The sequence below is a fragment of the Cardiocondyla obscurior genome, linkage group LG26 (genome assembly GCF_019399895.1).
Source record: "Cardiocondyla obscurior isolate alpha-2009 linkage group LG26, Cobs3.1, whole genome shotgun sequence".
Lineage (NCBI taxonomy): Eukaryota > Metazoa > Arthropoda > Insecta > Hymenoptera > Formicidae > Cardiocondyla > Cardiocondyla obscurior.
In genome coordinates, this window is record NC_091889.1 from 1,402,215 (window position 1) to 1,418,601 (window position 16,387).

General features: G+C 40.3%; 2 protein-coding genes across 9 annotated transcripts; both read right to left on the reverse strand.

Moving 5' to 3' along the window:
* Positions 1-141: 141 nt before the first annotated feature.
* LOC139111977 (poly(ADP-ribose) glycohydrolase) lies at positions 142-6,668 on the reverse strand. 7 transcript variants are annotated; one of them, XM_070672688.1, is made up of 15 exons: positions 6,124-6,668; positions 5,771-5,966; positions 5,416-5,613; positions 5,060-5,257; positions 4,164-4,902; positions 3,976-4,068; positions 3,746-3,903; positions 3,494-3,610; positions 2,901-3,062; positions 2,571-2,824; positions 2,380-2,477; positions 2,098-2,257; positions 1,651-1,969; positions 1,188-1,422; positions 142-1,108 (listed from the first exon to the last, which is right to left on the reverse strand). In XM_070672688.1, exons 5-15 carry the CDS (start codon positions 4,501-4,503, stop codon positions 399-401), a joined length of 2,646 nt encoding a protein of 881 aa, XP_070528789.1. In that variant the 5' UTR covers positions 4,504-4,902; positions 5,060-5,257; positions 5,416-5,613; positions 5,771-5,966; positions 6,124-6,668; the 3' UTR covers positions 142-398. The 7 variants fall into 7 exon arrangements, with proteins under 7 accessions (XP_070528789.1, XP_070528786.1, XP_070528791.1 ...); XM_070672685.1 differs by having other exon boundaries at positions 3,976-4,092; positions 6,124-6,655; XM_070672690.1 differs by having other exon boundaries at positions 3,976-4,100; positions 4,705-4,902; positions 6,124-6,612.
* A 625-nt stretch (positions 6,669-7,293) lies between these two features.
* Positions 7,294-10,919, reverse strand: LOC139111990 (histone H3.v1-like). 2 transcript variants are annotated; one of them, XM_070672715.1, is made up of 2 exons: positions 10,428-10,919; positions 7,294-10,241 (listed from the first exon to the last, which is right to left on the reverse strand). In XM_070672715.1, exons 1-2 carry the CDS (start codon positions 10,761-10,763, stop codon positions 9,315-9,317), a joined length of 1,263 nt encoding a protein of 420 aa, XP_070528816.1. In that variant the 5' UTR covers positions 10,764-10,919; the 3' UTR covers positions 7,294-9,314. The 2 variants fall into 2 exon arrangements, with proteins under 2 accessions (XP_070528816.1, XP_070528815.1); XM_070672714.1 differs by having other exon boundaries at positions 7,294-10,244.
* Positions 10,920-16,387: the final 5,468 nt, after the last annotated feature.

Genomic DNA, 16,387 nt, shown 5'->3' on the forward strand with positions numbered 1-16,387 from the left:
GGAACTCATTCGAGTGAAGGGATAAGAGAAGTCTCTGGATCTTGGATTATCGACAGGCAGTTTCAGAATCTGGGGAAAATATCACTAATTATAAAATAATAATAATTTTTTTATGAACTAAAAGTTTTTAAGATATATAAGTTATTACTTTTACATTTATTTTATACAGGTGTATGTTCGCAGCTTAAGACAGTATAAAATATCAAAATGCGAATTTAAAAAAAAAAAAAAAAATTTTAGTGCTAATGCCTCAATAATTCCAGCTTGTGCGGATGTTTATGTACAATTTACTCTAGACTTTTGAAAATTGTAATATTTAAAATTATATAGTCTACACAGAATGTTCATAATTACAGAGTGTACATAAACTAATATCGGTATTGGTTTGAAACATCTATTCACGTTATTCGCTGAAAGAAATCTGAGATCTTCCTTTGGCCACTCTTTTTCGGGAATGATTGTTGTTTACAAGATTCCGGAGCGTAATCTTTCAAAATCTTGATAGATTCGCTATCACTCAATTCTGTAGATAATTCGGATTTAATCTTCTTCGGTGTGTCTTGAATGTTAATAAGACATTGACTCGCTGGTTCTTTCGAATTCAAAATATTCCCACTGTTATCCAATTTATTTGTTACCTTATATTCTATTTGTACGCTTTCTCTGTCCATAACATTATCTGCAAAGTGATCATCCTGCAATTCGTTGTTTTTATGACGATTCTCTTCTTTTACATTACTTTTAGGTTGCTTATCGCACATATTCTCGACATCATTTTTTACACTATCATCATTGCTATCGTCTTCGTAGTTTGTAAGCCAATTCAGTATCTTTTCCTCTTCCGCAATTTCCTTTTCTTTAGCCGCTGAGTAACTATATTGCATTTTACCGACGTCTTTGTTCGATAAAGTTGCGGTTTTATTTCTTTTAAATAGCGTCTCCTTTTGACACTCGGCAGAGATCTTTGCTAAAGAGCTCTCAGTCTTTGACGGCAAATATTTGTTCAACGGTTTTATCCTACTTCTGTTGTACAAGAAATGATAAAAATCCGAATCAGCATTTGATGCAGACTCTCGACGATATTCTGACAGCATTGAATAAAGTCGTGCTAAAATAGAAACATTTTTTTTTTTTTTTAATTAATGAATACAAAAGATAAAAACTATAATTTATGTATAGACAGATACCTATATCAATATCGTGATGAATCAAATGTGCATACATCGCTGCCACGTCGTTTCGCAACTTCGTGTCTCCGAAAGTAAAATAGACCATCGATCGGCCTGCAACTGCAGCAGCCATTAACTGTATTAAAATTTTCAATTTTGGATTTCCGCGGAATGCCCCACATCCCCAATTTCCTGTTGCAATTGCAGGCAAGTTGTTCTTGTAGATATCAGACCCGACAAATCCAACGTAAGCCTACACAAAACATATTATATTACAATAGAATTAAAGGAGAATATAATATTGAAGAATATTAAATGTTATAATCTAGGTAAAAATTTTAATTTAAAATAATAAAGATCTATAAGCAAAATTATTTCCATGTTTGTGCAAAGGGTCAGAAACCTGAGACATAAATTACACAACCATTTACATAAATCTATTCTGATGAATAATTATGATGGCATTAACATTATGACAAACCTTGTTAAGCTCACGATTTACATTGTCCATATTAAATTGCAATGATGATTGCCTGAAGTAAAGAGCATCGATAGCAACAATTGACGTCATACGTCTACCACTATTATCTCTTGGTGTTTCGTCTACAAAATCGCCCTTCCATTTGAAAGTGTTGCTGTATCCTTCATATTTACTGTAACGTTCAATACCGCTAACGATAAGCGCTTCTGTATCGTCCAGTTCCTCCGTAACCAACATAGTAACCATAAGCTCTGGACATATAACAAATCGTATTTCTTCCTGCACGCAGCCTAAGCCTAGCACACCTCCACCCACGTATCTGTACCATAAGAAAAAAAAAAAAAAAACGTCAACAACCTTTTTTTTGTTATATTTGTTTTATAATCTCGTTCATTAAAGCATTGAATAATATTCAGTAAAATTCTCAAATTAAAGTTAAATACTCACTTATTTGCAAAATCCACTTGGAGCAATCCTGCTCCCTCACTTTCGATGGTCCCTTTATTTGTTATGTGTAATGGTGGCAATTTTTGCCTTTGTAAGTTCCATTTCGGACAGTTTTCCAATGGGATATAACGTCGTTCAATTGTTATTACACCTTCAGGTGCTGCTCTACGTAAAAATTATAATATGATTCAAGTTCTATATTATGTCTATTTATCGCAAATTATCAACAAATTATATAAGCATTTAGTGGATTTAAAAAATTCGTAGTTATAGTACACTCACATTTAGTTGTTACTCTCCTGAAATAATGGAGAAGACATTTAATCTTTTCCATTACTGATTCGCATTGGCTATGTTTTTCATTATAAGCAGCATATAATCTAAAATATAGAAACAAAAAAAAAATCATAATAAATAAATGCAATATTTGATTAAATAACTTAAAATAAATAATTTTGGTAGTTTAAACTTACCTGTTAAAATTAATATATGGGTACGTTGCGTATTCTGATTGTGGATTACTAGAATTGCGTCTGGGAAATGTACAAAAAAATGCATTCGCTAGTAGTGAAGCTACTTGTAATTGACTTAAACTGATGGAACTGTTACTATGCCGCTTCAACAAGGGTACCGCACCAGTCAAAAGTTCAGGAAGTTGTAAAGCTAGTTGAATTAATTTTGGCATCAAAGTTTCAAAAAATATAGTGGTTTCTTCTGGGTCCATAACCTACATCAAAATTTTCCTATTAAATAGAATTTTTGAAAAATATAATTCAAATACTTTGCATCTCCTAAAAATATACCTCAGAGAAAAAATGATGAAGCGCTGCAAAACTCCAGCGCTGTGCGTATATCTGATTATACGAAAGTATAGCATTTTCTAATTGCTGACTGGAAATAATGTTCCTTAACAAAGCTTCCTGAATCATTTCCCATCTATTTCGACAAGAACGACTTCCACTTTTCTAAAAATAAAATTAATATCAACAATTACTTACATCTGGATATAAAGCAGTGCTCAGAATAAAATGCACATTTCGGCCTGATTTTAAATACTCCTCTTCCGTTCCCCCCACCGTAGCTTGAAAGCTAGCGACCGAGTTGCCGATCGCACGTGTGACGTTATGTCTTAGGAACATTTGTATGTGACAAATGAAACATAGCGTCACATGCGTGATCGGCAACTCAGCCGCTAGCTTTAAAGCTACGGTAAGAACAACGAAGGAGTATTTAGAATCGGGCCAAAATGTGCATTTTATTCCGAGCACTGATGTAGAGTATCATTATTATATACAAAGCATTAATTTTAATATATTTAAAAATTTATATAATTGACTTCAATATATTTTTTAAACAGCATTCATGTTTTGCATTTCATTAAAAAAGCAATACATACTTGTTCTATCGGGTACAAACTATGTGTAGAATGTGGCATTCGTACAAAGCCCTGACTCCATTTGTCTACTTGATGGGTTGGATATGGTTTCGGTGGTCCTGGTGTGCACAGCGGCAACTAATTTGGAAAAAAGTAAAATATGCAATGTAATAAAAAAAAACGTTCAGCAAAATACGACAATACTTACAGTTAATAATTGAAAGAAAATTGTATAATCTTAAATAAATATGTTTCCTCAATATAAAATAATACCATAAATAATACTGTATGACGTGAAGAGACAACAATTGGTGGATGCTCGTGATACTCATATATACCAAGACCCTTGCGTATCTCTTCCATACTTATGCCTTTCCATTCAGGTACATTGTCGGAAGGTTCAGGTTCATTAACAATGGACATAAAGCTCGCTGAAGCAAAACATTTTGATATTAACACTGGAAGAAAACATTTAATACAAAAAATTCAGAATAAATTCTTACAGTCAGAATTGGCGGTATTGTTTGTATTTTGCGATACATCTATATCCGAGAATAGCTCTGGGGAAATCTCTTCTTCAAACATCACCTCTGATTCTGACATTTCGTTTGTAGAAGTGCCTAAAAAACTATCAAAACAATACGTTTGCATGACAATTTGAGCTAACTAAAACGGCTGAATATGGACCTACGAAAAATTTGTCGGCAAAATCCAGCAATATGTATCAGAGTATCAAGCTCAATAAAATGTTGTATGCACGTCGTAGCATAACTAACGCTGAATTTAAGATTGCGATTACTCGTACTGTATTTTGTCAACGTATATACACAATACGTACGCGAGCGAGATGTATTTATCACGAAGTAACATAAGAGGATCAGTGGGGTTCGAACAAAACGAGTGGCACTCAGTTGCACACAGTACAATTGAACACGGTGCAATTGGACACAGAAATATTGCGCACGAATATAGCGCACGGGTCTATTCACGGAGGTAAAGGAGAGCCAATAGGGCAAGAGAGATAAAAGCATTGGTGACAGCGCCGTAGAGTTAGCAAAAAAATTAAATATTTTTTAATTTGTCCTTATTATATAACTTGGAAAAAAAATATAAAATTGTAATTAGAACACTGTACTACACTTAACAAAACCGAATTTGAGTCAGAAATTTAACTTGAAAACCAGAAAATAATTTATTTAAGAGCAAATCTACTTTTAACCTCAAACACATACCTGTAACTTTTTTACAGTCTTAATAAGAATAGTTCCCTTCGATTCACAAACTTGGAACTTCTTGGGCAGCAAGAAAAATGTTCAAATTTGATGGAAAATCCAACGGGACAATCGAGGATGCAGCAGAACATTTTTTACAAAATCCTGAAGCACAGCAATAAATTCTGCGGCCCTCCAAGCGTTTCAATCACAAGATATCTGAAATATAAAATTATTTACAGTTAAGAGAATAATTTAATTGTAATTAAAACACTCCAATACACTTAAATAAACCAAATTCAAGTCATAAATTTAACTTAGAGGCTTCAAAAAAATTAATTTAACAATATCTCCACTTTTAACCTCAAACACATACCTGTAACTTTTTTACAGTCTTAATAAGAATAGTTCCCTTTGATTCACAAACTTGGAACTTCTTGGGCAGCAAGAAGAATGTTCAAAATTGATGGAAAATCCAACGGGACACTCGAGGATGCACCAGAACATTTTTTAAAAAATCCTGAAGCACAGCAATATATTCTGCGGCCCTCCCAGCATTTCAATCACAAGATATCTAAAATATAAAATTATTTACAGTTAAGAGAATAATTTAATTGTATTTAAAACATTGTAGTACACTTAAATAAACCGAATTTTAGTCAGAAATTTAACTTAGAAACTCCAAAAAAATTTATTTATGAATATCTCAAACTTTTAACCTAAAACACATACCTGTCACTTTTTATAAGTCTTATAAAAATTATTTCCCGACGATGTACAAGCTTGGCACTTTTTGTGGAGCAAGAAGAGGCTTCAAATTAAATAGAAAATCCACCGGGACCGTCCAGAAATCAGCAGAACTTTTTTGCCAAGCTGTAGAAGCACAGTAAAACTTCTGCGACCTTCGCAGCACTCAAAATCACCAGCTAACTAAAATATAAATTTATTTACAGTTAAAAATAATAATAAATTGTAATGAGAACACTTTACTACACTTAACAAAACCGAATCTAAATCAGAAATTTAACTTGAAAGCCTGAAAAACACTTTTTTAACAATATTTCAATTTTTAACCTAAAACACATACCTGTCACTTTTAAAACACTTATAAAAAATAGTTCCCGTCGATGTAGAGCCTTGGAACTTTTTGGGCAGCAAGAGAAAGGTTTAAATTTGATAAAAAATCCAACCGGGCACTCGAGGAAAACGCAGAACTATTTTCACAAACTGTTCAAGTACAGTGAAACTTCTGTGACCCTCGCAGAACTCCAATCACCAAGAATCTAGAATATAAAATTAATTACAATTAAGAGAATAATTAAAATGTAATTAAAACACTCTACTACACTAAATAAAGCCGTATTTAAGTCAAAAATTAAACTTAAGAGCCTGAAAATAATTTATTTAAGTGTAACTTTACTTTTAACCTAAAACACATACCTGTCACTTTTTATAAGTCTTATAAAAATTATTTCCCGATGATGTACAGGCTTGGCACTTTTTGTGGAGCAAGAAGAGACTTCAAATTAAATAAAAAATCCAACGGGACCGTCCAGAAATCAGCAGACCATTTTTGTCAAGCTGTAGAAGCACAGTGAAACTTCTACGTGAATTTAAGTTAATCTCATTTTGTTGTCACCAGAGTTACAAGCGGAGGGAAATGAGAAGAATACGGGGAGGCTGCGAGGTAATTTCATAAGGAAACGATAATCTGAAACTTTTCGAAAAGGGAGGATTAACTATAGCGGTAATCTGCAGTAACGATAAAACATTTCCTCTCTCGCTGTATTACGAATACCGCAGCGCGAGTAGCGGGCCACCAAAGGAGAGGGAATACGCACGCAATGTGCTTTATGTACTTCATTGTCTGGAAGCGCGGGAACTCGTTAGGCTACACGAAATCCTCTTTCTCTCTCTCTCACGGTGCAAAGTTCACGGCTGCTTCGCGGGGATCCTTATCTTCGCCGAGTGCGTGTCTGGGCCTCCAATTTTTTTCTTTTCCTTTTTTTTTTTTTTTTTTTTTACCACGCTTGTATTATACCGGCCCCCTTCTCTCCTCGCTCGCGACACGACATAAATCTCGTTCGCGTATGCGTCCTCGTGATTGTCCGAGAGATTTGTTCGCGGGACGCCTTCGAGCGACGACAAATCAGGCAGGAATTTTAATGATTGCGTTTGAATAAGCGCCAGCGTACGTCGTGTTGACAGGCGAACATTTGTGCGCACAGCCAAGCAGGAACAGCTTTCCCGCAAGCGCAGATGGCCGGCTCGAGCAAACGGCGCTTAGGTCCGTATCGAAGAATAAGATTGGGATTAAATTGGAATCCCGACGGCCTCGAAGCTCTCAATCTTCACTCTCGCGGCGGCAACGGGACGCATTAGAGGTTATTAAGTGGAAATTAATCGGATGAGAAAGAGCTTCGCGACATATGCTACTGGTAAGGAACATATCGTTTCGCGCGAACGAAACAAAGAAAAAGGCATAGGAAAAAGGAGAGGAAGCGTAACTTGTTCTCTCGTGTTTCAGGCTGACGCTGTGATTCTATGGCAGCGTAAAACGCGAAGATCATCCAGGTGGAAAGAGAGGAAGAGAAAAATGTGACGAGCCGATCTTGTTATATCATTCTATTTTATTCAAATTTTTTCTCGCTGTTACAAAAGAAGTCGTCGCAACGGTGAGCTAGCAGCGAAGAAGAGACATTACACTTCGTCGTTAATCAGAATGCGCTCGCCCGCAGAATGTGCTCTGCGATTTTAATAGCCGACAGATGGCGCCATCGGTCGCGAATCCATCGGAGCGACCTAGCACCTACCGAAAGGAAATTAACCGCGCATCGGCAGCCGGAAGCCAGCCGGTCCGTGCGAGTCTTTTCACACTTCTGTCGTTCCTTACGAATCCGTTCTCCGGTCAGCGATTCAACGACGAACGCGACGATGACGACGGGCGCGAATAACCGCGAGACGGCGCGCCGGCTGCGAATAAACACTCGCGCGAAGGTTACGTCTGCCATATGGCCGGGCTGGAAAACCGGCTGTGATTTTTGTGAAACGCACGGCGCGTTTAATCCTTGTCGCGACACCCTGCGACCGGCGCGGAGCAGCCTCGACGGATGGAACTGAATGCAAGCCGCGAAATCCCGATGCCGAACCCACGGACAGGAGCCGACCTTCTCCGCTCGACGACCAGGACCTGCTGTGCAAGGTAAGAAATCGACAACGCATTTACAGCTACTTATATATTTCAAGTTTCAATTACAAAGCGCTGTAAGCTCGACGTCTTAAAATAGAGGTACAAAAGGGTTAGCAGAACATTTCCATTTTTAAACAAATCGAACGGCAGCAACGACGCTTGCCACAGCAAGAACTTTCATTTCCATATCCCGTTCGCGTGAACTGAAAGAATCCCCTTGCGACAATCTCATCGCAGTCGGGACGTTTCGTCGCACAATTAATGAAATCCGCGGAAATAAATCTCTAGTCGTAAATCGCTCGTCGCCGTAGCAATCGGTTCTCGTATATAGTCGGAAGAGCGTCGCGTCTTTTGAATCGCGTGAAGGGTTTTCCGACCGCTCTCCCCGTTCCTCCTACAGTCCGTTTTTCGCTCCGTTGACGTTCGCCACCGCGAAGCGGTATAACGCGGCGCGGTAGAACGCTATCGCCGCAGCGAGACCAACAAAACGCAACCTTCGTGCTTAAAGCGAGACGAGAAGGCACGGTGACGGATCCGAGGCGCACCGTTGCACCTGCATCTCCCTGTACGCTGCTCTGGCACTCCTACCTTACTGATCCCAACCGCGGGGATACCGAGAATACCCGCAAGGCGAGGAGGCACGCTCCTCTTCGCCCAGTTGTCCTCCATTTCGCAGAGAAAATTTTAATTCAAGTTACCCATGGTGTCGTAGGCTTGAGAGTTAAAATGCTATGCCAGACAACGGCTAACGTTGATTAAATACTAACTTTGCACACATTTTATCCGAAAACTTAATAATTTTGACAAAAAAAGAAAAAACTTTTTAATCCTTCACTCTGAGAAAAATAAATTATTCGTAGTTTTTATATTTTTTTATTCTTTGTGTGTCATAAAAGTATAAAATTATTGAGAGAAAACTTAAGTCATTGTACGACCAAGTACAAATAAATTAAAGCAAGTTAATTATCAAATTAACGAGTGTAAAAGAAATAAAAAAAAAGAAAACTAAAGATAGCAAGTATCAAACATCGTTTCTTGATCGTACGCTTTAAAAAATAAAAATCTTTAGGACTAGTCAACGAAATAAATTTGCCTGATATAAATTAAAATGAAGCTCTACGCACAGTAAAGAACTTATTAGGAAATATTCAATATAAGAAAGAAATGCTTCAAATTATTTCACTTAAGTAAAAAGAATTCAATTACTTTCAGTCTTAATCATAATATAAAAATGTATTTCTCTCTCTCATTCTGAAATAAATAATCCCATAAAGTTACTCTTCCTAATATTTTCTTTACAATGTACTAGATTTCATTTGATACAACTCTAATAAAAATATATTAATTAAATTACTTAAATCTAAAACAGAATACAGATTCTTTGGTAACATTCTAAAGACAACTCTGTTCGTGTAATAAAGTTTAATATTAGTTTCGGACGTTAGATTTTTCTGGTACTCAACCTGGAGCTAGGACCAGGGCTAGAACTAGAGCTAGAGCTTGAATTAGAGCTAGAGCTAGAGCTTGAATTAGAGCTAGAGCTAGAGCTACAGCTGCAGCTGCAGCTAGAACTAGAGTTAGAGCTGGTATCGGACCGTGACGACGGACTAGAACTCGACTCGCTTAGTAACGGTTGGCGCAGGTTTCTCCCGATATCGAACTTGAACGACCACGGCGTTTTTGTCTCGCGTCGCGACGGTGAGTGTAAAACGCTCGCCCCGCTGTCGGAGTCGCTCGCGCTCAGCGTCGTTGTCGTAAACCATTTCACCTTGCACGCCTGATCCGACTCGGGTAGGTCGTAGCTGATGGTCCGCACTCCGTACATGTCGCTAATGATCCGCCTGGGTCCGGCGGGCACCCGAGTAACGCGCGTTCTCCTCTGCTTGACCAATTGGCTCTCGAGTTTGATCCGCTTCAGGCGCGGGACACCATACAACACACTTCCGCACCGCGTGCTGGAAAGACGGGCGTTTTCTTTCATCAGCGGGGAACTGAATATCCGGCTGGATCCCTCGGTGTCCACAGTGTCCTTCCCCACGAAAAGCTCGGTCTCGAGGAAGTTTGCGGCGTACAACGGCGAACCTGCCGCATCTTCCGCGTCGTTGTTCTCGTCACCCGTCCGCTGCCACTCCTCCCGTCGCTCGTCCGCGCGCTCGTCGACCGAGCTGTTCGTATTATTCGCATCGAGGGTCTCGCCTATCTCGGGCGCGTTGTAATACCGCTTGATAACGTCCGATATGCCGATCAGCGATTTGGCGAGATCTCCATGTCTGAGACCGCGTTCCGAGGTATTTTCCTTTTCGTCATCCGACACTGTCATCAGTTCCAAGTCGGTTGTCGATTCCAAAACGTTATCCGCGTAGTTTACCTGCTGATAAAAATTTCCGAAACGATTACTTTCAAGCTCACATAATAATCCGAAGCTTTTTACGGTCGCGAGATGTAAATTAAAAAAAAACTGTAGAAGCATAATCTCAGGTCTTTTTTTTTTTTCTCTCTCTCTCTCTCTCTCTCTCTCTCTCTCTCTCTCTCTCTCAAAATGTAATTAACTCACCCTTTTGATCGAGACAAATGGCAAGTCTATGAAGCGCGAGACGGGTCTGCACCACGTGCTGCAACCGCTGCGCGTGTTGTAGTAGTACGTGCGGTCCGGAAAGCTCTTTGATCGGCACTGAATCCAACCATAATTTTCCTCGAAGTCGCCAAATTCGCGCACGCGACACGCCCGCGAGCTCACCGTGACACTATCACCGCAGCTCGTCGTATCGTTATCGCTGATGTTGCTGCCGTTGCCGCTGCTGCTGCTGCTGTAGACGATGTAGTCGCCATCGTTCGCAGGATACTCGTCATCGTCGGTATCGAAATCGGTGACTGACTCGAGGGAATGCATCCCAACACCACGTATAATACTAACTAATCGGTTTCATCGCCGGTACTGTGCGACAAGAAATTTCTCGGGTCGAAAGACTCGAAAGCGAGCGTAGACAAAAACAAAACACATCCGGGCAAACGCACGCTCCCACCCACACAATACAACACAACACAACACGCACACGTCAATCACTGATATTTGTGGTATCGTTACAATCGGTCGCGGACTAAAAAGCCGAAGTTTGCGGAGAGGAAGGTTTCTCTTTTTTTTTTGTTTTTTTATCGTTTTACGATAATGGGATTCAATATTGTCTAGTATATTAACGCAACGAACATCAAACTCGCGTGTGCAAGATAAAAGCTCGGGAACGAGACAGATTATCTGAACGAGCGAATTCTAATCGTAATTCTGAATCTTCTATATGGTCTTCAGTCTAACGAGCTCTTTGATAAATGTTTACTTAAAATAAAAAAAAAAAAAAAAAAAAAAAAAACACTTAATAGCAATTTTTTCTATATAACTTTTTGACGCTGTATTTCTTTCGAACAGCGTATACTCGATATTTATTTCATCGCGCAGAACTGTCCGTTTAATAATAATCGTTTACAGCTCAGTAATTGCATGCGTTGGTCAGGTTTATCGCACCATACGCGCTCGCATTCTTTTGTCTGTTTTTTTCCCGAATCCTCGAAAAAACCTTCCAGAGCTTTGTGAAACCTATAAAACAGGTCAGGAGGACCGACTGACCGAGAACCATCGACTTTTTTTTTACGCATTTTTTTTTTTTTCCGGAAGAAACGTAGGGAGAATACGTAATGCAATATGAACGACGTGCATCCCGATACACGGCTTATTATTCGCGACCGTGCGTGCATAGTTTTTATTATTCGCGACGTATCCCGTGAGTGCTCCCGCGAGTCCTGGTTCCCGCCTCGTTCTACATCTTCTTCCCTTTCTTTCACAATAGCTGCTTTTCCCTGAAATTCTTAATCCCAGTTTAGAATATGTAATGAAGACGCAGCTGCCACGTTATTTGATATATGCGCGCGGTATTCTACGATCCACTTTTCAAACTTTTAGGCCGCTTAATTACATCTATTCACATTATTTTTTTACGTAGTGCGGTGTTTTCTAGAAGTTCTAAACTTTGACTAGATAATTTTTTAAGGTTTCTTGCAAAAGGTGATTAATTATTTCAAAATTATTCGTTTTTTAAATAAGAAAAAATAAATATTGTACGATTTTAGAATTAATATTACGCTTTTAAAGATATGCAAACGTGCTCCGACTTTAACTCTGATTCATGTAATGACAATGAAAATGAAAGAAAGAAAAAAAAAAAAATCGAATTATTCTCGGTGTTTGCTGACGCGAAATGCAGTCCTCCGCACCCACCTACTGCGCGTGACAGAAAATCCTTGACAGCTTCGCGCAATGATTTCGCTCGAACTAAAGGTCGTGCCACGTGATTTATGAACATCACAAAACCGTTCTGTTTCTTCGCTTCATTATTACGCGTTTACACGTGGCGGCCTTGTTTAAATGTAATACGGGCGCACGGAAAAGTCCGTTCGCCTATTGACCTTTCCCTCCGTGATCGCCGCCCTTACAAAACCTTCACCCGTGATGCTCTTTTTACGGAAGAGCCCTATCGTAAACTTGTTAAAAATTTCTTCCCATTGTAGGTCCAGCGCGACGTATAAAACTTTAGGCTTAATAACATCTTGGATAGGCTTTTTACAGATGTAGAATTTTTCGGAAACTTGGAGGGAATAAAAAAAAATGTGCCCCGTGTCTAATGTTGACAGAAATTTTTTTTTTTTTGCCTTCGAATTGCACCTTGTCTTCTCATGGATGTAGAAAAATTCGGTGAGAGAGCACGGCGGCGGCCGGGGATTCGCATGGGAGGGTCACAGGAACGATAAAAAAAAAAAGAAAAAAAAATGAAGAAGGGATGGCCAGTTGAATTTAACGTGAAGGATCCTGTAACTCGAGAACATCTCGGACCTTTGATCGCGGGGGCGGGAGACTTGGTTTTTTTTTTATCCGTCAGTTCGCTTTTAGATCGTGCGCGGCTGCGCGGATATGAAGTTTCCTCATTCTTCTCGTCTCTTTTGCCGAACGATCATATTTGAGTGGCCGCCGATTTTACGACCGCGCCGCGTACCGAGGACAGGGTCTTGACGTGAGGCTAAAAATAGACGTCAAGGCGATATAATGTACGATCGAATAAGATCGACCCCGATCACTTCGCCCCCGTTATGACGTGCAACGCGGGTGAGGTATGAAAGAAATTCGAGTGGGGAAAAGTAATATCGCGGAATCAGCTTGGAAGCGTGGCGGAAAAGTCTCGTTGCGGAATATACATAGATCGTTGTCAGGTATCACGCTGAAATACGCTTGTAACTAGAAACACGTCTCGCTTATACCGAAACGGAAACACGTTCGATCATTAAAATAGTATTTTGTTAACAAACGTTGAAAGTCAGGGTAAAAACGTTAAACTCGACGAAGTCGCTTTTACGTATAACCTTTGACATTCCGTGCAGGGGAAACGTACGCGCTTTACATTATTAATATTTGAGAGTGCACTTAGGATTTCAAGCGGTGAGCGCGCGGCGCGTCTTTTCCAAGTTATATCTTCAATAAGGACAGGGCAATAGGCTGCATTTTCGTATTTGCCGGCTAAACGCGGATCATTTTGTTCTCTTGCGCGATAAGGAACGTGGAGTAGGAAGTACCGGACACGATAAGAGATACCACAAACGTGCGCGAAACAATTTCTTGCCCCCTTCGTGTCGCTAGTCGAGGGGTTTCCCCCCTTGCGATCGTTCACGCCTGAGTTGTCCCTTCGTCGCGCTATCAGCCCCGCGCGTCGTTCGCGTCCCGCGTTCGTGGAATCCGTCGTAAGGAAATGTAAAAGGAAATGTAAAAGGCCGATCGCCGGAGAGTTTGTAGTTTAAAAGGATCTGCGTGCACGCGCGCGGTCGAGCGAGCACGGCGGATGACGACGGTGACTACAACAGCGATGACGGAAGGGTGGCGGCGGGAGGCGGGAAAAACGTAGAAATGCAAGAGGAGGAGAAAGATGACGAGAGGGCCGTCGAAGCGAGAGGTTCGCGCGCCGGTGGTGACGGTGGCGAACGATGATGATGGCCGATGGTGGTGGTTTGGACCGTTAGTTGGCCCCGGCGGGAGCGTTGTCCGGGCACAGTGCGCGTTACTATTCCCCGTCCTCTCTTCGCCATTCCTCCTCCTCCGGCGCCATATCTTTTCTTAAACGACGTGTGCTCTCCCTTTCTCCGTCTATTCTCTCTTTTCTCTCTGTACCTCTCGGTCAAGCTCCCGCGTTCATTCCACCGTGGACTTCCCCGGTGCCGGGCGACCCTTCCGCGCCCGCATCGGTTAACCAACATGGCGGTGAATCCGGTCCCTGCCTTCCTTCGTCGCCGCCGCCGCTGGCACGGCGAGGGAACGCGCGGCAAAAAGGCGCATCGCGAGGAATTCGCGTTCTGCGCGCTTGAATCCGAGCTATTCCCTGCATCGTTCGGTACCAAATTTTTCCCGAAAAATCATCCTCGAAAGAAAGACGTTCAGGTTCTCCCGTCCACTCTCCATTGACTCGAATCGGGGTATAGCTGATTGTTAATTCGCCCCCTTCCTCTTCCGAACATGGAGCCGCGTATTGGAAAAATTACATTGACCGAGCTTCACAGGAGCTGCTAGGAATATTATGTCATTTCTGTATACTAATCGGTTTTTTATTTTTATTTAATTATAAGAAACAAATTTATACATATAAGATAGCTCTACGGTTAATTGGTATTAAATTTGTTAATAATAAAAAATAATTGTTACATTGTTTACAATATAACTACATTATAAAATTTAATCAAGGTTTTATGAATAATGATTTTTATGAACTCTGTTAAAATAACGCTTTGCCTATAAAATTCAAGATTTCTAAAGAATACTGACCATATTGTACCCCAGTCGTTGTAACGCATTAGACATTAGACGAGATATTTTTACCGTTATTGCAATGTCTGCGGAAGGAAAGGGTTAAGATTTTTATTACTCATTTCTAGCAGGTCACGAAATTCGTCTTTAAAGGAAAACAGGGTCGCTGTAACAAATGTTGCCATAAAAATTCAATTCTTTTAGAGGGCACACGGGATCGTTGTTAGGCCATTTTTTAACACTTTACGTGAACGCTTTCGTAGTCGAAATAAAAATTTAACGTATGTAAATTAACTCAACGAAACTCCAACTACTTTCGTCAATTTCAATGCTCGCAGTTAGTTTTAGAAGTAACTTTTTTTTTTCAGTAGCACAAATTTAATTGTTTTATTCACCAAGTATCAGTTGTCTTTATAATATCCTAGCTTGTGCAACGCTTCTGTTCTGTCCAAGGGTGCTCGCAAAGATAGATGTAGTTCGAACACCATCACGTGATAAATATGATTTCACCAGAAACGCGTAACGTGCGGTTATCGAGACTGTCGACGAAACGACATTGTTAAAGGAACTGAGTGCCGACTTGATCGCTGGGCCAGTGGGTCCCCTCGTCTGCTTCTCCGCGAGGATAACAGTTCACGGGTGTACCGTTTGCGCTAACGTTATCCGCGCCGTTTTAATATCGTATCTTCAACTTCGTCATGATGATCGAAAGTAAGAAAGTGAATACCTGAGTGGGTGAACGCGGCCAAGTTACGCGCGTACGAAAATAATCGGGGTTCAGAGATGCCGCGAATGCGCCGCACGACAAAATGCTTCGTAACTGCACGTCGCGTACTACGGCGAACGACATAGTTATCAAACGATAGAAAAATAAAATTGCACTTGCACTTTAAAAAAAAAAAATATATATATATATTGTAAATATCCATAAAAGACGCTTGAAAAAGTTATCTTTATCGCGCTAAAGATTTTTCTATCTTTCGCCGGATTAAGTACAAGATTATCTTTTCACGCACGTACAGTTTTATAGCCGTGAGTCTAAACGACGACGAATTATCCTACAAGGAAAATAACGAAAAGAAAAAAAAAAAAAATCTTGGGCTACTAATGGCCGCGTTAAACTGTTAGAACGACTGGCCAGATAACGATCGCAGAAACGCACTACGCGGAATAATCTCCGCCGCGGCTCGCTCGTGCGTTGAACCTTGCGGCGTGGCCTTGTTAAAGAAACAGCTAACGGGGACAGCCACGACACCCGAGATCGCGATGCCGATATAGCGATCCGATTCAAATGTACACCGCGCCCTTGACACGTGCGCAAATAGCGAACGGTGACAACTCGAGCCGAGTTTTGATCGCAATTGGATAAATACGTCGCGAAATAAGACGGTCTCCTTACCTTGACCCTTCATCACGCGCTTATCTCGCTCGATACGAAACGCCTCTGATTTAAAATTCCGAGTATTTGAAATTCCATTAGACGTCTTCGTCGGCAAAGTTTTAAAAAAAAAAATTTTGCAGGCAGCAAGAAATCTCGTTCTCCATTTATTTTTGCAAACTACATTTGTCGTATCGTGAAATACCTTTCGGTCAAGCGGCACACAAATTCTTGACGGCGAAACGAGTAGAAAACGTTCTCGGAATGGATCGAAAAGATGCGCGTTTTCGCTCGATAGGTATGA

Bases quoted from the DNA above. Each gene is read 5' to 3' on its own strand.
- LOC139111990 (XM_070672714.1), bottom strand. From the start codon at position 10,763: ATGCATTCCCTCGAGTCAGTCACCGATTTCGATACCGACGATGACGAG. The intron at 10,245-10,427 runs GTGAGTTAATTA...AATTTTTATCAG, and splicing joins CATTTGTCTCGATCAAAAGG to CAGGTAAACTACGCGGATAA.
- LOC139111977 (XM_070672685.1), bottom strand. From the start codon at position 4,503: ATGCTTTTATCTCTCTTGCCCTATTGGCTCTCCTTTACCTCCGTGAAT. The intron at 3,063-3,493 runs GTATGTATTGCT...TTTTATTTTTAG, and splicing joins GTTTGTACCCGATAGAACAA to AAAAGTGGAAGTCGTTCTTG. The intron at 1,423-1,650 runs GTTTGTCATAAT...TGTTTTGTGTAG, and splicing joins TAAATCGTGAGCTTAACAAG to GCTTACGTTGGATTTGTCGG.